Source organism: Microcaecilia unicolor, chromosome 11 (genome assembly GCF_901765095.1).
Source record: "Microcaecilia unicolor chromosome 11, aMicUni1.1, whole genome shotgun sequence".
NCBI classification, from domain to species: Eukaryota; Metazoa; Chordata; class Amphibia; order Gymnophiona; family Siphonopidae; genus Microcaecilia; species Microcaecilia unicolor.
Window position 1 is genome coordinate 80933600 of NC_044041.1, and position 23831 is coordinate 80957430.

At 45.5% G+C, this 23831-nt stretch overlaps 2 protein-coding genes across 2 annotated transcripts; one reads left to right on the forward strand and one right to left on the reverse strand.

The window, feature by feature from the left end:
• Positions 1-216: 216 nt before the first annotated feature.
• On the reverse strand, positions 217-4624 carry DOHH (deoxyhypusine hydroxylase). The gene is made up of 4 exons (XM_030218399.1): positions 4297-4624; positions 1585-1661; positions 1138-1375; positions 217-661 (listed from the first exon to the last, which is right to left on the reverse strand). Exons 1-4 carry the CDS (start codon positions 4568-4570, stop codon positions 345-347), a joined length of 906 nt encoding a protein of 301 aa, XP_030074259.1. The 5' UTR covers positions 4571-4624; the 3' UTR covers positions 217-344.
• Positions 4625-4706: 82 nt separating this feature from the next.
• On the forward strand, positions 4707-15978 carry LOC115480319 (protein ANTAGONIST OF LIKE HETEROCHROMATIN PROTEIN 1-like). Its single transcript, XM_030218911.1, has 4 exons — positions 4707-4776; positions 6430-6503; positions 10705-10927; positions 13911-15978. The coding sequence occupies exons 3-4, from the start codon at positions 10751-10753 to the stop codon at positions 15027-15029; spliced, it is 1296 nt and encodes a 431-aa protein (XP_030074771.1). The 5' UTR covers positions 4707-4776; positions 6430-6503; positions 10705-10750; the 3' UTR covers positions 15030-15978.
• The last annotated feature ends 7853 nt before the right edge of the window (positions 15979-23831 follow it).

Genomic DNA, 23831 nt, shown 5'->3' on the forward strand with positions numbered 1-23831 from the left:
TGTGAGTGTATCGGTTCAGATATGTATAATAAGCATAAATGATGAAAAATATATTGCAAACTTATTTTGAAGCTGGAGTTAAAGTCTGTACAGTTTTACAGATTCCACAGCCCTTAGCATAACCTCCAGTACACACAAATATTGCTTAATGTAGTCAAGCACAGGGTTCCTGAAAATGTAACAAACACAGTAAAAAAAAAAAAAAAAGAATTCAGCAAGTGTTCATGTCCTTTTAATTCTAGATATCAAAAGCAGCATATTAAATAAATCTGGGATTCAGTCTTTGCAGCCACTTTATTTCCTTCCACACTGAAAAAGATCTTGCAGTCAGGAATCACTGCAGGTCACTCTACAGCTTGAATTTTACTCAGTCCATCTGCATACTGGAACTCTGTGCTGTTTTCATAGTCATACATGTCCAATGCTACCTCACAACTCTCTCTCACTACCCGCTCTTTGTCCTGGGCATAGACTCGCAATGTCTCCAAACAAGACTCCTTGGCGATAGATCCCAGAGCCTCCGCACACTCATGACGCACCATAGGGTTCTCATCCATGTTCACCAACACCTCAGACAGCTGGGGTATGGAGGCCTCATGCTGCATCTGACCAAGGACAAAGCCAATCTCATGTCGGAAAAGAGCACTGCTGCACTTCAGACCTAAAACAAGAAAGAAAAGCAATGGACCAGACTAATGAGCAATGACAAATAATTTAACATTGAAAGCGTGCCTTCTGAGATCAGGATCGGACGGAAGACAAAGGTTGCAGCTCCTTGCACAGGGGCCTACAAATCTCACTCACAAGGGAGCAAGCACCAGGGGAATCATGCTGTTCGAGCATATGCTGTGTGAAAAAAAAACATGGCACTATGTATGTTTGCCTGTTTTCTCTTAGCCACAGCACATCACCGTGAAACACGGTATATAAGTCATAAACAAAGGTTCTCAGCGGCTAAATCTGCATGTCTCGGCCAAGCACCAAATAGGGATGCCAGTGGCTATGAATGGGCTACCAAAGGCCTTGACTACCGCTGATTAATAAAAAAGTGAGGGATATGTTCAAGGTAGAAAATAAATAGAAAAAACAAATTTGAGCTGAATTGTCACAGTATTGCTGAATGAGGCAATATCTTACCGTCAGCAAGTGCCAGCACAGCTCTCTCACCGCCAATATTCCTGAGGGCAAACATAGCCTGATACCTGTCAAACAGTGTCTGGGACTCGTCCAGTAAGGTTTGTCTCAACTTTTCTATATCCTTCTCCTCAGCAGGGGGAGCAGGATCTACCGAGAAGTAAGGGTTGCAGCCGGGATACTCTCTGTTTTTCTGTAGCCATTCGAGTCGTCTTACAGCCAACTGGCAAGTCTCTGCTACCTGAAGAAAAAAAGAGGCCAGTTAACACTGAGAATTTGTGCTAGGCTCCCCTAACTTTGCACCGACTCTTGGAATATCCACAAATAGAAACATTTAATGAAGGTGCCTGCCTACTGCTATACATTGATCGCTTTAAAAATATATCTCTATATATCATTATTAAGTTGTATATTACAATTCAAAAAAAATAAGAGTCTCAGAACCTTTACCTCAATAACTGGGTCTGTAGAGTACTGTTTTAGCAGATCCAAGACCTTCAGACTTCCAATGGCTCCCAAAGCTTCCCCTGAAAGAACAGAAATAAGTTTTATTTGAAAAAAATAAATAAATCATGTAACACTAATACAATGAAGACAAATGACAACAATAAAGGATATACAACCATACAAGACAAATAGCCATAAAAATAAAAATCCTCCAGTCGTAAGAAACATAATGAGGCAATTTGACAAACTGAAGAGTAGCAAATCTCCTGGACTGGATGGCATTCATCCTAGAGTACTGATAGAATTGAAAAATGAACTGGTACCACGCTCGATTTTAAAGATAAATTACATATTACTAACAATAGTTCTTTGTTAGTAATATGTAATTTATCTTTAAAATCGAGCGTGGTACTGGAAGATTGGAGGGTAGCCCATGTAACGCTGATATTTAAAAAAGGTTCCAGAAGGGGTCCGGGAAATTATAGAACGGTGAACCTGACGTCAGTGCTGCGCAAAATGGTAGAGACTATTATAAAGAACAAAATTACAGAGCATATTCAAAAGCATGGATTAATGGAAATCTTGCCTCACCAATCTATTCTATTTCTTTGAAGGGGTGGACTATAGAAATGACGTGGAATTGTTCACTTTACTGCAGTAAATATTTGTCCAAAAGGTGGTGTAGGCATTGTTAGTAAACCCCATACAACCGAGCCCCCAACCATTTCTTTATGGAGAAATCAAATGCATTTTCTGTTGAGAATGGAACACTTAACAGCAACAGTTTGGGGGAGAGGAGGAAATGTAAAAGTGCCTTCTTAATCAGTTGCATATAGGATGGGGGGAGAAGGGATATATATTTATCTATATCTATACACACACTTGACAATAGACAAATGTTTCTCAACCACAAAATATATGTTTCATTGCTGATGTTTTGTGTTTTGATATTTAACTACAAATAAAATCCACTGGATGTAATTTATCAAATATAAGGCCTGACAAGAAATCTTCCTCCTTAAATTAAGACACTTAGGGGCTCATTTTCAAAGCACTTAGACTTGGAACTTTGTAAGTCTGCTTTGAAAATACACCTCTTTGTGGCCCTTTTAAGCTATGTTAAGCACTAACAAGCACCTAATGCGGCAAAAATTAGACTACCGTAGGATTTGCTATATAGCATCATGTGGCAATTTTGGAATGTGTACATGCACTAAGTTCTTTTTTTTGTTTGTTTTTTGAGAGGGCATATCAGGTGTGAAGAGCAAGCATTCCTACGCTAACCAGTTAGTGATTAGCACAAGGATAACACTGAAGCCCTACAAATCAGGAGGCGGCAAGTGCTCCTGCAAAAGTGTTTAAAAGTGGCCACACAGTTAACGGAGCTGCAAGGTCTGTGGTGGAAGCTGTGCCCTGCACAGGGCCTGTGGCGATAAATAATGCAACTAAGAACAAAAAAAAAAGGCTGATGGTAATAATCCCCATTTGGTATCTGCAAATAGACAGAAGAGCTGGGAGAAAATGGTTCTTCTCCATATTGCTTGCTTATCCGTCAAGTTGGGACCCCTCAGGAAGGCACACAGCCAAAACAGGGCCCGTGTAGGGTCTGGACAGCATATACCACTACTACTATTTAGCATTTCTATAGCGCTACAAGGCATACGCAGCGCTGCACAAACATAGAAGAAAGACAGTCCCTGCTCAAAGAGCTTACAATCTAATAGACAAAAAATAATAAAGTAAGCAAATCAAATCAATTAATGTGAACGGGAAGGAAGAGAGGAGGGTAGGTGGAGGCGAGTGGTTACAAGTGGTTACGAGTCAAAAGCAATGTTAAAGAGGTGGGCTTTCAGTCTAGATTTAAAGGTGGCCAAGGATGGGGCAAGACGTAGGGGCTCAGGAAGTTTATTCCAGGCGTAGGGTGCAGCGAGACAGAAGGCGCGAAGTCTGGAGTTGGCAGTAGTGGAGAAGGGAACAGATAAGAAGGATTTATCCATGGAGCGGAGTGCACGGGAAGGGGTGTAGGGAAGGACGAGTGAGGAGAGATACTGGGGAGCAGCAGAGTGAGTATATTTATAGGTTAGTAGAAGAAGAAGTTTGAACAGGATGCAAAAACGGATAGGGAGCCAGTGAAGGGTCTTGTGGAGAGGGGTAGTATGAGTAAAGCGACTCTGGCGGAAGATGAGACGGGCAGCAGAGTTTTGAACCGACTGGAGAATAAACTTTTATTTGAAAACATTGGACTTCTGGTTGTTCTTGGCACTCTCTTCTTCAGTTTTGATTATCGTGGAAGCACTTTCCTGCTTTGTTGTGGTCACACAGTTAATAGTATCACTAGCACGTGGCCGTGAAAGCAAAAATATAGCAAAAAAGGCTTCTTTTTTTTTTTTTACAGTTAACAGTGAAAATGGCTTTTGCATACAAGAAAGTCCCACATAAGGGTGTGTTAAGGGCTATTTTTTTTTTTTTTTACTGTAGCTTAACAGAATAACTCCTTAGGAAAAAAAAAAAGACTGAACCCAGGTCAAGCGTGTCAGGTTGCTCCGTTAATTACTGTATATATTTACTAAAAAAATACTTTCACGCCGCAAACCTACAATACTTACCATGAACACATGACATAATAGATTTATACATAAAACAGGGAGAAAAAAAAACATCATAATGTCACCACTTAAACCACATAAACTGCAGCTTCCCGTGTACCACCCTCACCGGCTTCATGCCTGACCATCGGTTCCTGGTCCCTGTCCTCCAGCACTCGGACTAGCACCGGCACGGCCGCCTCATCTCGCATCTGCCCCAGGCAATAAGCCAGCTCGTGCTTCAGCAGGGCAGACTCGTCCACGAAGGCTCGACTGATCCACTCCACAGCCGTCCGGCCGCCCACGTTGCGCAGGGTGAAGAGGGCACGGAAGCGAGCCTTCAGAGGCTGTCCGGAATCTATTAGCACCCGACCCACATCCGCTACTTCTTTCTCAGTCACCATGGCGAGTACAGAGACCCTAAGCCTGCCGCAACCAGCACAACTTCCGTCACCTCATCTCTCCGTCACAGACATGCGCAAATATTGTCGCGCGGCTGCAACGTCATCCAGATGCGCCGTGAAAGTGGGAGCGAGAAAGCGTGCGTTAACTGGGTATTACCCACAGAGGTTTGATAGATAGGAGTGGAAGTGATCCTATCAAGTCCAATGTAAGCAAGGAAGCCAAGTTGGTTAATCTCTGTTTCCACTCCCCTGCGCAGCCGTCATTGCCATACACTCAAAACAAAGCAAGAAACCCATTAGCTGCTGCATCCACGTTCTCCCTCTTTACTGTTGATCCATCTGTAACAAGTCTAAAACTGTTTCAGTTGGATTGGCAGTGCATTAAAAGGTGAAGGAGAAAATAAATAACAAATTAATATCACTAAAACAGCTTAAAAATGATTGTAGCTGGTAGAAACAGCAATTATAAACTCTGTAGTTTGTGCCCGTTTTTCTTCATACAGTTCTATACAGTACAGATGGCTAGATTTCAGTGAGGATATCCTGTTTCCTGATGGATTCATCTTCTTAACTGTTGTTATAATCTGCCTTGGGATGATTTCTGAACATGTAGCATCATTAAAGGATAAACTTTTAAATGTTGAGTTGGGTATATGCTAATGTCAACTTTGTTAAATGTTTCAGACATATCCCTTTCTTCCCATTATATAATTGAATTCTATTATTCTGTCTCGTTGTATTTTCAAATTTAAGCCAAATTGAACCCAACTTTGCTTGGGATTATGTGTGATTTATATGTCTCTGCTTACACCTTTTAAGACTCTGCTTACCCACTGGATAGTGATGGCACAAGGAAAACAAGTTTGGTCCAGTGAAGATGAACTCAAAATAGCCTGTTCCTTAGCTGGGCCCTAGTATTACTACATTGAAAATGTGACCATACCATGCCTCTGTGGTTATGTTCCACTAATAAGTTAAACAATTAATTTGATTTCTTGAAAGGATTATATAAACTTAGGATGCATGACTAGGGACACAAAAGCAAACACTTATTTATTCAATATCACAATTCTTCATATACAACCACAAAACAACCTTTTAGGGTGGATAATGTTCACAATGAGCTCCTTTTATTATCAACCAGATAGAAGAGTTTTCAGTTTTGGCACAGTATAAGTCATCACAAGAACAATATAAGAAAACCAATGGACTGCATTAAGGGCTTATAGACCATTTAGTTATGTTTAAATAAAAGAGATCTGCATGAAATAAAATATTTATTTTTATTTTGACTTATAAAATCCCTTGGTCCTGAAACATGTTCAAACCAGAATAATCCATTTGTATATCTAAAAGGTAAACTTCTACAAAACAGATGAAGATGTGATTCCATGTGCCCCAATGAAAGGATAGTTTAATTTTATTTCCATTTAATTTCAATATATTCCATCATCTTTATAACACCAGGCTTCCCAAGGCAGATTACAACAGCTAAGATTAACCCATCAGGAAACAGGATATTCTCACTGAAATTTGGCCATCTGTATTGTATAGAACTGTGTAGAAAAAAAAAACACAAACTACAGAGTTCATAATTGCTGTTTCTAACGCCTACAATAATTTTTAGGCTGTTTTAGTGATATTCAGTTGTTAGTTCATGATATTTACATCTACATATCAAATAAATTAAAAAGCCGTCCAATAAGTACAAATAAATAAACAATAATAATTTTCCCCACCTTTAGACTCGTTACAGATGGACCACGAGAGGCAGTCCCTTATTTCTAATAATCTTTTGCTGTTGTTTTCAATAGCATTTTGCTACCAGCTGTTAATAGTTTGCACATTTATTTCTGCAGATCTGGATTCTGGAAGAATATTGACGTGTCCTTTGGTTTCCACTCCCAATCATTGGATGTCAAGCTGTCAACAGGTCAGTTTTTCTGCATATCCATAATAGGTACATAAGTATTACCATACTGAGACAGAACAAAGGTCCATCAAGCCCAACATCCTGTTTCCAACAGTGGCCAATCCAGGTCACAAGTACCTGGCAAGATCCCAAAACAGTCAATACATTTTATGCTGCTTATCCTAGAAGTAAGTAGTGGATTTTCCCCAATTCCATTTTAATAATGGTCTATGGACTTTTCCTTTAGGAAGCCATCCAAACCTTTTTTATACTCCACTAAATTAACTGCGTTTACTATATTCTCTGGCAATGAATTCCAGAATTTAATTATACATTGCGTGAAGAAATATTTTCTCCGATTCATTTTAAATTTACCACTTTGTAGTTTCATTGTGTGCCCCCTAGTCCTAGTATTTTTGAGTAAACAAGTGATTCACGTCTACCCATTCCACTCCACTCATTATTTTATAGACCTCTATTATATCTCCCTTCAGTCATCTTTTCTCCTAGCTGAAGAGTCCTAGCCGTTTTAGCCTTTCCTCATAGGAAAGTCATCCCATCCCCTTTATCATTTTCATTCCCTTTCTCTGTATCTTTTCTAATTCCACTATATCTTTTTTGAGATATGATGACCAGAATTGCACACAATATTCGAGGTGCGGTTGCACCATGGAGTGATACAAAGGCATTGTAACATCCTCATTTTTCTTTTCCATTCCTTTCCTAATAATACCTAACATTATATTTGCTTTCTTAGCCAGTGCCGCACACTGAGCAAAGAGTTTCAACGTTTCATCAATGATAATGCCTAGATCCCTTTCTTGGTCGGTGACTCCTAATGTGGAACCTTGCATTACATAACTATAATTCGGGTTCCTCTTTCCTACGTGCATCACTTTGCACTTGCTCACATTAAACGACCTAGACTACAACTCCTGCCTCATTTTCCCCTGCTTATCCCCTGTTCTATCCCCTTTCGCCTCATCGACCCCTCCCCCAATGCTCACCTACCCTTACTCACACCTCTCCTACTCCCTTCACTCTTGCCCATTCCCCTCTGCTTCATCTACCCTCCAGTTGCTCACTTACCCTTGCTCATACTTCTCCTACTCCCCTCATCCCTGCATTTCTACATTCCTATTTCTTTTATTACTCCGATAATACTCAACTTATTTCTCTCCACCAATACTTTGTAATCCCAATTACTATGTAAGCAGCATTGAACCTGCTTTGAGTGGGAAAGCGCGGGGTACAAATGTAATAAATAAATAAATAAATAAATAAACATCACCTGCCATTTGGATGCCCAGTCTCCCAGTCTCATAATGTCCTCTTGTAATTTTTCACAATCTTCTAGCGATTTAACAACTTTGAATAGCTTTGTGTCATCAGCTAATTTAATTACTCCCATCTCTAGACCTTTTATAAATATGTTAAAAAGCAGTGGTCCCAGCACAGACCTTTGGGGAACCACACTATCTACCCTTCTCATAGTAACATAGTAGATGACGGCAGAAAAAGACCTGCATGGTCCATCCAGTCTGCCCAAGAAAAACTCATATGTGTATACCTTACCTTGAATTTGTACCTTACCTTGAATTTGTACCTGTCCCTTCCAGGGCACAGACCGCACAAGTCTGCCCAGCAGTACCTCCCGCCTCCCAACCACCAGTCCCGCCTCCCACCACCTGCTCCGGCACAGACCGCACAAGCCTGCCCTCCCCTATCCTAGCCTCCCAACCATCAACCCCTCCTCCCCCCACCTGCTCTGCCACCCAATTTCAGCTAAGCTTCTGAGGATCCATTCCTTCTGCACAGGATTCCTTTATGCATATCCCACGCATGTTTGAATTCCGTTACCGTTTTCATCTCCACCACCTCCCGCGGGAGGGCATTCCAAGCATCCACCACCCTCTCTGTGAAAAAATACTTCCTGACATCTTTCCTGAGTCTGCCCCCCTTCAATCTCATTTCATGTCCTCTCGTTCTACCGCCTTCCCATCTCCGGAAAAGATTCTCCATTCAGAATACTGACCATTTAACCCTACTGTCTGTTTTCTATCGTTTAACCAGTTTTTAATCCACAGTAGGATACTACCTCCTATCCCATGACTCTCCAATTTCCTCTGGAGTCTTTCATGAGGTACTGAACTTTTCTCTTTTTTTCTCCTACATTACAACTCAGAAATAGGGTGACAAAGCAAAATTAAATCCACTTCATATGAAATTGTATTTCTTCAAGTGTTGTTAAACATTGGGATTCTGAAACTGGCGATCACGTCTAGTGGCTAAGAGAAGAAAATCTGTTTGGTAGTAGAAATTGGGAAACAACAGATCCCAGAACTAATGTGCTGGGTTGCAATATTTGGAGGGGCATTTTTGATATGACATCCAAATCTGATTTTAAATGCAGTGCCAAACATGGTCATTTTCAAACCAGAAAACATCTATTTTTCTGGTTTGAAAATCACCCTATTTTAGACTTTTTTGTGCTCAGTGCGTCTTTCTTTTAGGGCCATTTTCAAACAAAACATGTCCAAGGGGAAAATGCACAAAAACAAGCCATTGCAGAGCAGTAGGGCAGCCTAGAGGGCACTGCAGTGAACTTCACATAAAATGTCCCAGGTACACATCAAATCATATTCATAACCCCCTTATATTGTATGGTGAACCCTTCAGGACTAGCAAAAAAAAACGTACTGTACCCAAGTATACACCACTACAATAGCCCTTATGCCTATAGGTGTCACCTATATGTGGGTTCAGTAGGTATTTTGTGGTTTTGAGGGTGCTCACACTTTCCACCACAAGTGTAACAGTTAGAGTGGGATATGGGCCTTGGTCCCCTTCTCTAAAGTCCATTGCACTGACAATTAGGCTACTCCAGCGACCTGCTTGCTGCTGTAATGGCCATTATATCTGCAGCTGTCATAGAGCCTGGCATGTACTATCACTTTCAGCTGTTAGGGAGGTGGGTGGGGGTTAGTGACCATTGGGGGATTAAGGGGGGGGGTCATGCCTTTATCTCTCCAGTTGTCATCTGGTCAGTTTGGGCACCTTTTTAGCGTTTAGCCATCATTGAAACAGGTCTAGCCAAAAACATCCTATTTTTTTGCTCTGGATGTTTTTACAATGTTCCATTATCACAGAAAAGTGTCCAAATTGTAAGCCCACCCTAGTCCTGCCCAAAACACGCCACCAACATGCCTCCTTGAGATTTAGATGAACTGCATAGAAAAACATCTTAAAAATTAATGTTCAAAATAGCGATTTGGAGGTTTTTGCAAAAAAAAAAAAAAAAAAGTCCATCTGCCAATTTGTGTTGTTGTTTGGACATTTTTCTGTTTTGAAAATGAGCCCCCTGATGTTTCAAAAAGTAAAAGGGGCTCTGCGGTAGCGTCAGCGTGTTGCCCCCTTATACCGCAGCGGGTAAAAGGACTTTAAAAAAATGGAAATGGGCTATTACCCCAGGATGCCTCAGTGCGCCCTGCGGTATGCCCTTTTAAAAGTTGTGGTTAGCGTGCACTAGCACTTACCGCATCTTAGGAAAAGGAGCCCATTGTATTTTGGGGTTTGGTTCCTGAATGCTTGATGCTCTGTGAACTTTTGTTTTATTTTATTGTAATGTTACTTTTATTCGTACATCGCTTTTGCTCTTCTCAGGGGTAAGTGCAAATAAATCAATAGGAGGGCAGCAGTCACAGTGGGGAAAAGGTAGCAGTAGTAACAAGGCTAAGGCTGTCAACTGGATCCAAATTTTCAGGACAGGGCTGATCCAGTTGGGTTTACCCCAGTGCATGCTGGGATTTGTAGTCTTCCTTTCTTAGGGCATACAATGGGGAAATCAGGTTGGCAGCCGTACCTTTGGTTAATAAATATAAAACAAACAAAAAAAGGTAAGTAACGTGATACCTTTTTATTGGACTAAATACATTTTTGACTAGCTTTCAGAGGCCAAAACCTCTTTTGGTATCACTATGCTATGCAACTATTCCTTGGGGGATAAGTACCCTCATTTCAGCTAAAAGGGTGGGTTCCAGGACCAAAATAGCAAGGTTCAGTAGAAACAGTACTTTTTAGAGAAAAAGATTGTTTTGTTTTTCTTGCTTTGCTCTTTCATCTGAATTTACAGCTAACGACCAGTAGAGGGAGATCAGGGTCTTCTTCCTATGTGTGCTGTGCCTGTTTCTGCACTCTCTTGTTTTAACTCTGACCCTTGAAGCTATGCTTCCTGGAAGCAGCACATCTGGACTGTCTTTGATTTGAAAATGCCTGAGAAGCAGGAGGAGGCTGAACTGCTGCAGTCCTGGTTGCTGCCCTTGCTGTACATGCTGAGAAACAGGAGATGCAGCCCACAAAGTGAGGCCTCCAAGAGAAGGGAAGATATGGAGAGGAGGAGGCGGCTTCGTCAGTACTACATGCAGAAGCATAGCAGACTCCTGATGGTCAGTGTGCTGTCTATATTTCCACCCCCCCCTTCATTGATCCTGATTTATTGGGTATCAGCACCTACAGCCCCATGTTATTATCATGATTTATAAGGAGCATATTAAATGTACACAGTGCTCAAGAGAGACACTTAATGGAAAGTTCCTGCTCCTTAGAGCTTACAGTCTAGTCAAGATAAACAGACAAGACATGATCAAGGTGTCTCAACACTGAATCTAGACAAAAAATGCGGCATTGGTACTGCAAGCATCCAGCAGGCAAGAGCTGCCAAATATCTCGGATCTAGGAGAGAGACTTATGACCAGTCCTGATTTTAAACTTACACCCCAAAGCATTGACATCAGTATTACGGGTCCCATAATGCATCATAATAGGCTTGTCAGAATACCAGGAGTGGTTTAAAAAAATCTTGTTGTGGAACTGGGTAACTTGGCAGCTCTGAATTTAAGTGTTATATTAAGAGGCAGTTTTACTAAAGAGGTTTAAGCCCTAATGTGTGCTTAGCGTGTGAAAAATAGGCTACCACAAAATATGTTACAAGCACTTTGCGGTATTTTGCCTGTTAGTGTGTGCTACATACATGTTAACTATTTCTTTTTTAATATTTTTTGAGGGGGTGTGTTATGGGTGGGAAAGGGGCTACATGGAAGCATTAACCAGCTAATGTGTTTGTATTAGCACATGCTAACGCTGAGTGACCTCAGGAGTACTTAGCACCTTCTAAATAAGAACTGGTATGTGTTCCCATGTTAATTTTTTTCAAATGCCATGCGCTAATGGAACATAGTGCAGGACCTGCAAAAAAAAAAATCATGACTTTCCTGCCACATTACATCTGAGCTTAGTGCACAGGAAAGTCCAGCGTTAAGATGGGCTAAGCCCAGATTCTAACGCTCTTTAGTAAAAGGGCCCTTAAAAGACAGTTCATCTGAGGGATCTGTAGAGCTGTACAGTCAAACCTACAATATTAAGGGTAAGAAATATTTGAATTTTAAAAGCCTCTATTTCCTTATTCATTGCAGACATATCCTGGCTTCTGATATGCATTTCATTTCTCTTCCAGAGGGGCTGTAGAAATCTTAAGTGAAAATAAAGTTATTTTTATAGTATCTGATAGCAGAAACAATAGATTATCTGGTGGCACCTTATAAACTAATAGATTTATTGTGTTAGACAACAGTCTGCGGGGCGCATTTTCAAAGCACTTAGACTATGTTACTATCCAGCTCATAATCGAAAGTGATCGCTGGCCATTTCCCGACACAAATCAGGAGATGGCTGGCGATCTCGGAAAAGCGGCGAAATCGGTATAATCGAAAGCTGCTTTTTTTGACAGCATCGCCGCTTTCCCGTCGCCTCGCCAGCGAAAGTTCAAAGGGGCGTGTCGGTGGCGAAGCGAAGGCGGGACATGGGTGGGTATGGGCGTGGCTACCAGATAGCTGGTTTTCGCCGATAATGGAAAAAAAAATACGGCGTTAAGCAGTATTTCGCCGGGTTTACTTGGTCCTTTTATTTTCACAACCAAGCCTCAAAAAGGTGCCCAAACTGACCACATGACCACCGGAAGGAAGCGGAGATGACCTCCCCGTACTCCCCCAGTGGTCACTAATTCCCTCTCACCAAAAAACCCCCCACTTTAAATACTTTTTTTTCCAGCCTGTATGCCAGCCTCAAATGCTGTACCCACCTCCATGACAGCAGAATGTGTTCTGTCCTCCGACAGCCTTTTCCTGCTTGTGATGTGGTTCTGGGGTGAGTGTGACACGTTTTCTGTTATTTGCACTGCAGAGTCACAACAGCAATGCATTGTGGTGGGTGTAGGTATTGGTAGTTGGTAGGCTCTACTCCCCTGGTGCTTTCCCCCTGCTTACTGGGTCAGAGTGTGCCCTGTTTTGTTTCCTGTTGTAGTCCATGCGGTAGTAGTGGCCATTTTTGTAAGCCAGTTTTAGTTCCCTTTCCTGTGTTACCCACGTTAGAGAACGTAGTTCTTACCTTGAATGGTGCTGAAAGAGGGCATTGTACACCATTGTGCCAGCTCTGACCTACTGCTCATCTTAGTACCAGGGGACTCTTTGCCAGTGGGGCACAACCTCTGATCTGCAGTTAACTGTGAGTAAATGTGCTTATTCAAATAAAGGACTTTTTCAAAGAGATTAGTCTTCAGGTGTCAACTGGTGTGCCAAAGTTATACAGCAGCAATAAGTCCTAGAGGCTGTATGCAGGTCCCTGGAGCAGGTTTAGTGGGTGCAGTACATTTGTGGGTAGTGGGGGGTTTTTTTTTGGGGGGGGGGGGGGTTGGGGGGCTCGGCTCCCAAAGTAAGGGAGCTATGCACGTGGGAGCTTTTCTGAAGTCCACTGCAGTGACCCCTAGGGAGCCTGGTTGGTGTCCTGGCATGTCAGGGGGGCCAGTGCACTAAAAGTGCTGGCTCCTCCCACGGCCAAATGCCTTGAATTTGGCCGGGGTTTGAGATGGCCGACATAACTTTCCATTATCGTTAAAAAACGAAGCTGGCCATCTCAAACCCCGGCCAAATCCAAGGCATTTGGCTGGCCGGAACCGTATTATTGAAACAAAAGATGGCCGGCCATCTTTTTTGAAAATACGGGTCTGGCCAGCTGTTTGCGGCATCGCCAAAATACATTGCCGGCCATGTATTTTGCCGGCGCCATTTGATTATTCCCCTCCACATTACTTAAAAAGTTCCATAGGCTACTATTTGTGCTTTGAAAATATGCCTCCACGTCTTCAGAGGCATCTGACAAAGTGGCCTCTAGTCATTGTAAATTTATTCCTTAGCCAGCTTGTTAGTCTCTAAATTGCTATTAGTCTCTGTCACATTAAAATATGTTTGTCTTATTGCTCCTGCTGTTTAAGCTCATACTGCTTGCCTGTTGCTCCTTTTTCCTCAGCTATGCTATTCTTACCTTTGCCAGTGCTTATACATGCTGATATTTTATCCTTGTATGTAAACCTTTCAGCTGTTGATTGCTCACAGGAGGAGAGAGGGTCCTTTTATTCATCCTTGTACATGGCCCAGCATCAGAAGGAGCAACTGGTGGGAGCAAGTGGTGATGAAGGAATTTGGCCCACGGGACTGGCTGGAAAGATTCCGAATGTCCAAGGACACTTTCTTCTATGTCTGTGGTCAGCTGCAGCCAAAGCTCTGCCGACATGCAAGCCACCTGCAGCCCTCTTTTTCTGTGGAAAAGAAGGTTGCCGTTGCACTCTGGCGGCTGGCAACCAACACTGAGTACCGAGTCATCTGCTTTCTGTTTGGTATGAACCAATCAATGGTGCACAAATGTGTGAAGGCAGTGTGCCAAGCCATAGTTTCTCTGCTGAAGCCTCTGTATCTCCAGCAGCCCAAGGAGCAGGAACTTGACAATATGGCTCGAATTTTTAATGCCCGCTGGGGCTTTCCACACTGCATTGGTGCTCTGGGCAGTCTCCATGTTGCCCTGACTGTCCCTTCTCAGTGCAGCACTGACTACAGGAATAGTCGCTGTTGGCATTCAGTTGTTCTACAGGCCACAGTTGATGGTCTAGGAAAGTTCTGGGATCTGTGTGCTGGTTTTCCTGGCAGTATGGAAAACAGCATCATCTTGCAGAATTCCTACTTGTGGGAGCTGGTGAGAGAAGGCAGTTTGTTCCCTGAACCCCCACGACCCTTCCTGGGGGTGCCACTAAAGTATGTATTACTGGGAGATGCTTCCTACCCTCTGCAGGATTGGCTTCTCAAGCCATACAAAGAACATCAGAACTTAACGCAGCAGCAGCTGAAATTCAACTACCGCTTGGAGCGTGCTCACAGTGTGATTGAGAATGCCTTCCTGCGCCTGAGGGCACGCTGGCAGTGCCTCCTGACACACAATGACTGCTTGGTGGAGCTGGTACCTACTATGATTCTGGCCTGCTGCATCCTCCACAATGTGTGCCAAGTACACAATGAAAAGTTTGTTGATAAGTGGTTGGAAGCCATAGAGACCTCAAAGTTCCCACAGCCGAGCCATCCCATGTGTGAATCCATGGATGATAGCACTGCTGAGACAGTCCGAGAGCTCATCTCCGAATACTTTACAAGTCATGATGAGTGTTGACTGGTGCAGACAGCTGAATTTGGCTATTTTTTATTTTATTGTTTTCTTTGCTTTCAGATAGTTTGGAAAATCTGTTCACTCATATAAGCAGTGGTGTGGAACGGGTGTCAGATGCTGTGAGTGCTGTGGTTTCTTACAGGTATGATTGCTGTTCCAAGCATCTCCAATTCCATTCCCCTACCTCCACCTCTTGGATACTAGTGTTGACAGATGGTTTTCAGAGCAAGTTCAGCATGACACAGCTCTGCTATTTCTGCTGTGCTTCTGCTCTTATCCTACTAAAAGAGAGTTAATTGGGAAACTTTACAAGTGCCCTACCTGTCTCTGCAATCTCAATGTCAGGAGAGAATAGATATTCTATGAGAAAACTCTGACATGAGTGGAAGACTGTAGGAAAATTTCAGCAGAGGAATTTTTTTTCATACCATGGGATACCAAATTATATTAAAATGAAGGCAAAAAAATGTTTCACTAAATCCCTTTTCTTACTTGCAAAACAATTTTTATTATTTTTTTTCCACCAAGTTAAACAACGGAGTTGATACAAAATTTTAATAATAACCAAACAATGAAAGCTAAGACACCACATCTTTCCCTTCCTATAAGTCCACCCACCCCATTACAAAAGCTACCGGTAGGCAGGAACTCTGGTTTCTTATAATTCCCTGGCCCCAAATCCTTCCCCCATCCCACCCACCTCTAAATCCCTTTACTGAAACAAATACAAACCTAATGTATTTACATAAATTATACTGTAGTTTCAAAAATGATCTTAATGTATACTAGCACACGACCAGAAATAAAACAAATAGGAAAAAGCCCTCTTTGATAGCTGTGTTAGAAATGGGGTTGGTGTGCGGGAAAAGCCTCCATAAGGACACGCTAAGCCCATTTCTTAGCACAGCTTAGTAAAAGGCAACTGAGTGAATTAAAAAATGTGTGGGATAGACATAGGGGATGCCTGTAAGCCACATTGAGCCTACTGCTATGTGGGAAGATGTGGGATACAAATGTAATAAATAAATAAAATAAATAAATAGAAATAGAACGGAAACGCAACATTGCTGTTGAGGTGTTATCTTGGGTAAGAGTAGTGGGAACTGAGGCTGATGCCGAACAGACTTCTACAGTCTGTGTCCCCAAATGGCAAAAGACAGGTGAAGCTTCGGCAACTCCAGTGTAGAAGATCACGGTATTGTCACGTGCTATGAATGTGCAGCTCAGGGGGGAGGGAAGCCATCTTGACTGGTAAGTTGAATACTGTCAGCAATACTTGGGGATGGTATGTCGTTATAACCAAGACTCCTTCATGTTTGGCTGCCTATATGGTTGGCATGATGCAACCAGTGTTTAAGCATGGGTGACTGGGGCCACACAGAGTGGTGGGAGCAACTCTGGCCACCTTGTTGGGCAGCCTGGATGGCCCGTGTTGTCATTTACTGTGTTACTGTCAAGGAGGCATACATGTGGGTGGAGCATGGCTGTGTCAGCAAGTGACACACACAATTTATAGAATACTATCAGTTGTGCACACTTAACACCTGCCATTGACCTGTTGTAAGTAGGCACATGTAACTTTTGGTGTGCCAGTGTGGCTTTGCACTAGTATTGTAGAGAAGCTTAGGTGTGCCCTTAAGCTGATACAGAATTGGTGCCGTGGAGGGGCATTTTCGAAAGAAACGTCCAAGTTGCGATTTGGACATCTTTGCAAAACGTTCACATCCAGGGGCGGGGAAACCCATATTTTCGAAAAAAAGATGGACGTCCATCTTTTGCTTCAAAAATACCATCAGAGACGTCCAAATCCTTAAATTTGGACATCCCTAGATTTAGACGTCCTTGCATTTGGATGTTTCTGACTTTAGGTGATCTTCGAAACCAAAGACGTCCATGTCAAAGTAGGAGCCAGCATTTGTAGTGCACTGGTCCCCCTGACATGCCAGGACACCAACTGGGTACCCTAGGGGGCACTGCAGTGGACTTCATAAATTGCTCCCAGGAACATAGCTCCCTTACCTTATTTATTTTATTTATTTAGAGTTTGCTTACACGTTTTTCAGTAGTAGCTCAAGATGAGTTACATTCAGGTACACTGGATATTTCTCTGTCCCAGGAGGGCTCACAATCTAAGTTTGTACCTGAGGCAATGGAGGGTTAAGTGACTTACCCAAGATCACAAGGAGAAGCAGTGGGATTTGAACCGGCCACCTCTGGATTGCAAGACCAGTGCTCTAACCACTAGGCCACTCCTCCACTCCACACTACATTGTGTGCTAAGCCCCCCAACACCGCCCCCACCACCACCAAAACCCACTACCCACAACTGTACACCACTATCATAGCCCTTACGGGTGAAGGGGGACACCTATATATGGGTACAGTGGGTTTGTGGTGGGTTTGGGAGAGCTTGCTGTTCCCTCCACAAATGTAACAGGTAGGAGGGTATGGGCCTGGGTCCGCCTGTCTGAAGTGCACTGTAGTACCCACTAAAACTTCTCCAGGGACTTTCATGCGCTATCATGGACCTGAGTATGACATCTGAGGCTAGCATAGAGGCTGGCACAAAATATTTTTAAAGATGTTTTTTTGCGGGTGGGAGGGGGTTAGTGACCACTTGGGGAGTAACGGGAGGTCATCCCCGATTCCCTCCAGTGGTCATCTGGTCATTTCGGGCACCTTTTTGTGCCTTATTCGTAATAAAAACACGTCAAGGTGAAAATGTCCAAGTGTTCATCAGGGACGTCCTTGTTTTCTTTTGATTATGGGTCAAAGACGTCCAAGTGTTAGGCATGCCAAAGTCCCGCCTTCGCTCTGACATGCCCCCTTGAAATTTGGACGTCCTTGCGATGGAGACGTCCAAAATCGGGTTTTCATTATACCAAATTGGACATCTCTGTGAGAAGGACGTCCATCTTCTGTTTTATGTCGAAAGATGGACGTCCTTCTCTTTCGAAAATGAGCCCAAAAGTGACATGCCCAAGGTCACAAGGAGCATTAGTGGTGGGATTGAAAATTTGAACCTTGGTTTCCCTGGGAATAATTCCATCATGCTACTCACTGGGCCTCATTCTCCAAACACTGTTTTCTGCATTGTGGCCTTTCTTTATTTTCTGGGATATGGGTTAGTTCTTATATACCACCTGCAAGCCCAAAGGCTATCAAAGTGATGTACATTCAGGTACTGTCCTTGGAAGGCTCACAATCTAAGGGCTCCTTTTTCAAAACTGCAATAGCAATTCTGGCGTGGCAAATGCGATTAAGTCCATTCAGTTTCTATGGGCTTCGTTGCATTTGCCACACCAGAATCGCTAACGCGGCTTTGTAAAAGGAGCCCTAAGTTTATTCCTGAGACAGTGGAGGGTTAAGTGGCTTGCCCAAGATCACAAGCAGCTGTAGTGGGATTGAACTAGGCTTTCCTGGTTCTTGGTCTACCATTAAACTACTCCTCCAATCAATTTACAGATGTCTGTTTTTGTATAAGAAAATCATCATAGTTTGGGGTGAGGCTTCTGACTGAGAAAGTGAGGGTATAGGCCCTCCAAATTTCAGCTGGCCTCCTATTTAGCAGGTGGTAAGGGCTCACACACTAACCTGGCAGTAATCAGGTAGCACATGACGCTGCCTGATTACCGCCAGGCATGCCTAGTCCCCATCCCCCCGTGCTAGAAAATTTGAAATTATTTTCTGGCATGGGAAACTGTGGCAAAAAAAAAAAAACTATAACCGGGCGCCTGGGCATGCCCAGTGGCGCTGTTTTGCCATGCTCTACCCACGTGGTAGCCCTACTGCTGCTTAGTAAAGAGGCCCCTGTCTAATGCAATTTAGTAAAAGGGCCCCTACATGAGCTACAGGACATGCACGTTTTGTTTGTCTTGAATACAGGCGACAAACCCTAAGTGAAAGAAAGTGAGGTTACTGACCTACAATGTATGGACAGCAGAATCAATCAGCTAATCAGGCACCATCAGGGATGATATTGCTTATCTGTGGCTGATTTTATCCTGCTTGTCCATAGAGAAAGCAGGTTGAGCATAGGCAGTCCATATAAGAGGCAGCCTCCCCAGCAGCAAGAGCGATCGCCACAAGATTCTGGATGGAAGAGAGAGGGATAGACACTGGAGACCCAGAAGGGAGCCATACTGAACTATGAGGTAGGGGGTGAGAGGGAGAGATACTGGCCCTAGGGTGGAGAGTGCATGAAGAAGAGAGAGGGGACAGGGAGACAGAAAAGAGGTGCTGCACATGGAGGGAGCATAGGGACAGGGAGACAGAGAGGTGTTGGGCATGGAGAAAGGATAGGGACATATAATATCTATAATAACACCAAAATTTGCCCTTTCCTTTCTGAGCACACTACCAGAACCCTCATCCACACTCTTATCACCTCTCGCTTAGACTATTGCAACTTGCTTCTCACAGGTCTCCCACTTAGCCATCTCTCTCCTCTTTAATCTGTTCAAAATTCTGCTGCACAACTAATATTCCGCCAGTGTTGTTATGCTCATATTAGCCCTCTCCTCAAGTCACTTCACTGGCTTCCTATCCATTTCCGCATACAGTTCAAACAGCTCTTATTGACCTATAAGTGCATTCACTTTGCAGCTCTCCACTCTCATCTCTCCCTACATTCCTCCCCGGGAACTCAGTTCACTGGGTAAATCTCTCTGATCTGCACCCTTCTCCACTGCTAACTCCAGACTCCATTCCTTTTATTTTGCTGCACCAAATGCCTGGAATAGACTTCCTGAGCTGGTACGTCAAGCTCCATCTCTGGCCGTCTTCAAATCTAAGCTAAAAGCCCACCTTCCTCAGCAACCCTCCAGACCGGTCAAGACGCTTGGGTTATGCATGCCTACCAGCAGAGGGAGACTGAGAACACTAACTTCAAACTGAGTACATATAACCTGTGCTAGCCCTCTATCTCCAGTATTTTCTCAGTCTCAGCAGAGGGTAGACATGCAGCCTGTGCAGCTTGTCCGGTCTGGTAGGATTTTGTGAGACTAGTTTAATTTTCCTGATTTTCTAGGGATAAGTTGGTGTACAGTAATCCCTGTGCCTGGAACGCTGTAGTGTGCAAGGGGTTGGTAGGTCCGGTGGGGCCTACCATTGTCCCCTCTGGGGTGTCACACCCGGGTGGCCGGGTCCCTCCCCCGACTGGCTCTCCCGTTTTGGCCAGCGTTGTGCCTCGGCTGCAGTGTTAATCCTGCAGCCTTGAGTGCCTTTCAGATCTTAGCAGCAGGGCTCAAATAAAGTATATTGAAAAAAAAAAAAAAAAAACTCCTCGTGTGAAGAACTGCAGGAGCTGCACTCCGGTGTCTCCGGAGTTGTTCAGCCGGTCTGGGAGAGCTGAGTCAATAAGCAAGCGCCATGAGTGTTGGTTTTTCTTTCTTTTAGCTTCGCCGGTTGCAATCAGCTGTTTTTTGTTTAGGCGCGAGTATGTCAGGGAAGTTAATTCGTTGCCGGCTGTGCGCGCGTCGGGGTGTTGACGCGGCTGGCGGTCCCTGCCGGTTTTGTGGGGAGCCCAAGGCCCCATCACTCGCGCCACCGGTGCTAGCGGCGGAAGTTCCTTCTGCGGGATCGCAGGAGAGTGGGCCGGCTCAGGTGGGCGCTTCAGCGGCGGTCCCGATTTTGGCGGGAACCGCCGCCATCTTGGATTCGGGCCTTTTGAGCGCTGAGGCGGTCGTGGGGCCGCAGCCTCTCCCGATTTCGAGTACCGCTGGGGGGGAGGCCTCGGGCAGCATGGGGTTCCCTCCAGAGTTTGTGTGGAGTCTGTTTCAGGCTTGGAAGGCGGGCCCATCGGGTGCGGAGTCCCTTAGTCCAAGATTGGGGGGGGCTACCGCTAAAAGACCTCGAGTGGAGTGCTCTGAAGATGTAGAGGTCTTTTCCCCTCCGGATTCTGAGGGTGATTTTAGTCCACTGGAAGAGGAGGAGGGGTCGGTTGCAGGGCAGGATGGAGACCTGTCTTTGCCTGGGGAAGACCCCTCTGTGGTTAGGATTTTTCACAGGGATGAATTATCTGACCTCATTGAGCAGGTGTCCGCCACTTTAAGGTTTGATCCTGCGGCGGCTCCCATTGGGGATGGGAAGCAGGTGGATCCTTTGGTTAAGGGGATCAGGCGGGTCTCTCGTTCTTTCCCTATGAATGCGGACTTGAGAGACATGATCACGCAGGAGTGGCATTCGCCGGAGGCTCAGTGTAAGGTGGCTCGGGCTATGACCAAGCTCTACCCTATTCCTCAGGAGGACAGGGAGTCTCTCAGGCCCCCGACGGTGGATGCCGTGGTGACGGCAGTGACTAAGGCTACGGCTATTCCAGTGGATGGGGGGGCCGCGTTGCGGGACCCTCAGGATAGGAAATTGGAGACCTTTCTAAAGCGGAGTTTTGATCTGTCTGCCTTGGCGCTACAAGCGTCTGTTTGTGGAGGTCTGGTGGCTCGGGCCTGTTTTCGCTGGGCGGAGAGGCTCCTGGATAGCCCGCAGGCTGATAGGGCTTCTCTTGTTCAAGAGCTGGCCAAGTTGGAGATGGGGTCGTCGTTCTTGGCGGATGCGCTGTACGATTTGTTGAGGGCCTCTGCTAAGAACATGACCTTTGCGGTGGCAGCTAGGCGGGCCCTGTGGTTGCGGGGCTGGGTGGCCGATGCCGCCTCCAAGACTAAACTTTGTTCCCTCCCTTTTAGGGGCTCTCTGCTATTCGGGGAGGAATTGGATAAGTTGGTGAGGGGTCTTGGTGATGCTAAGGCCCCTCGGCTTCCTGAGCTTCGTCCCAAGGTGTCTAAGGGGCCAGCAGGGCGGGGGCGTTTTCAGGAGGCTAGACGTTATCGGCCCGGTAGGTCTTCTGGGGGGACTAGGGGTCGGTTTTTCCAGAGAACCCAGCCCTTTCGGGGTGGCCGTCGCGGGGGGCGAGGCTTCTCTTCGGGAGCGTCCGGTACGTCCCGTGTGTCTCAATGATGGTTTGGGGACCCAGCCTCTGGTTCGCGTGGGGGCTCGCTTGCGCTTGTTTTACCAGAGGTGGGTCCAGATTACGTCAGACCAGTGGGTCCTACAGATAGTGCGAGACGGGTACGCCCTAGAATTCGACAGTCCCCTCTCCGATTTCTTTCTCGTGTCTCCCTGTCATTCAAGATGCAAGGCAAGAGCAGTACGGACCACTCTGTCGCGTCTAATCGGTTTAGGGGCGGTGGTACCTGTCCCCAGTTTAGAAAGAGGTACGGGCTGTTACTCCATTTACTTCGTGGTGCCCAAGAAGGAAGAGGGTGCCTTCCGGCCCATTTTAGACCTCAAGAAGGTCAATGCTGCTCTAAAGGTTCCCTCCTTTCGGATGGAGACTTTGCGCTCAGTTATTGTAGCGGTGCAAGAAGGAGAGTTTCTGACGTCTCTAGACCTGACAGAGGCTTACTTACACATTCCCATTCTAGAGGCGCACCAGCGTTTTCTTCGCTTTGTGGTCTTAGGGAGACATTTTCAGTTTTGTGCGCTTCCTTTCGGTCTGGCGACTGCGCCTCGCACCTTCTCCAAGGTGATGGTGGTGGTGGCGGCGGCGCTGCGCTTGCAGGGCATTTTGGTTCATCCGTATCTGGACGACTGGTTGATTCGGGCCAAATCAAGGTCAGAGAGCGAGGAGGCCACCGGCCGTGTGGTGACCTTCTTGCAGTCGCTCGGTTGGGTGGTCAATCTGGCAAAGTGTCACCTGGTGCCTTCCCAGTCCCTGGAGTATCTGGGAGTTCGCTTCGACACGAAGAAGGGCCGGGTGTTTTTGACAGCTCCTCGCATTTCCAAGCTGCAGGGACAGATCCGGCTACTCCGAGCGCAGAGGGCGCCTTCGGCTCGAGCGTATCTTCAGGTGTTGGGGCTGATGGCAGCAACAATAGAGGTGGTTCCTTGGGCCAGGGCCCATATGAGAGACTTACAGAGAGCCTTGTTGTCTCGTTGGTCCCCTCAGTGTCAGGACCTGGAGGAGAGTTTCCCTCTGGCGGGGGTTGCCCGTCGCAGCCTTCGCTGGTGGCTCCACTCGCCGAATCTAGCGAAGGGCATGTCGCTGGACGCTCCCAATTGGACGGTGCTGACCACGGATGCGAGTCTCTCGGGCTGGGGAGCGCATTGCCTGGGTCAGGTAGCCCAGGGACGATGGACGTTGGAGGAAGCATCTTGGTCCATCAATCGCCTGGAGACTCGAGCAATTCGGTTGGCTCTTCGGTCCTTTCACAGCCTGTTAGAAGGCAAGGCAGTCAGGGTTCTTTCCGACAATGCCACGGCCGTCGCATATGTAAATCGGCAGGGGGGAACGAAGAGCCAAGCGTTAGCTGTGGAGGCAGCGGAGTTAATGTTGTGGGCAGAAGCTCATCTTCAGGGGCTCTCGGCGGGACACGTGGCAGGGGTGGACAACGTGAGCGCGGATTTTCTAAGCAGGCACACGTTAGACCCCGGGGAGTGGTCCCTCCATCCCTCAGTGTTCAATCGTCTGGTGTTGGAATGGGGTCGGCCGGTGCTGGATCTCATGGCATCGGCCGACAATGCTCAGGTCGCTCGCTTCTTCAGTCGTCGAAGGGATCCTCGGGCCGAGGGCATCGACGCGTTAGTGCTCCCGTGGCCGACTCAACAGTTGCTCTATGTATTTCCGCCGTGGCCGCTGGTGGGCCGCGTGGTGCAGCGGATCGGGCGCCATGCAGGTCTAGTGGTTCTGATTGCGCCCATTTGGCCTCGACGTCCGTGGTACGGAGACCTGGTTCGGTTATTAGTGCAGGCTCCGATTCCGTTGGGGTCCAGGGTGAGATTGGTTCAGGGGCCGATCGAGATGGCCGACCC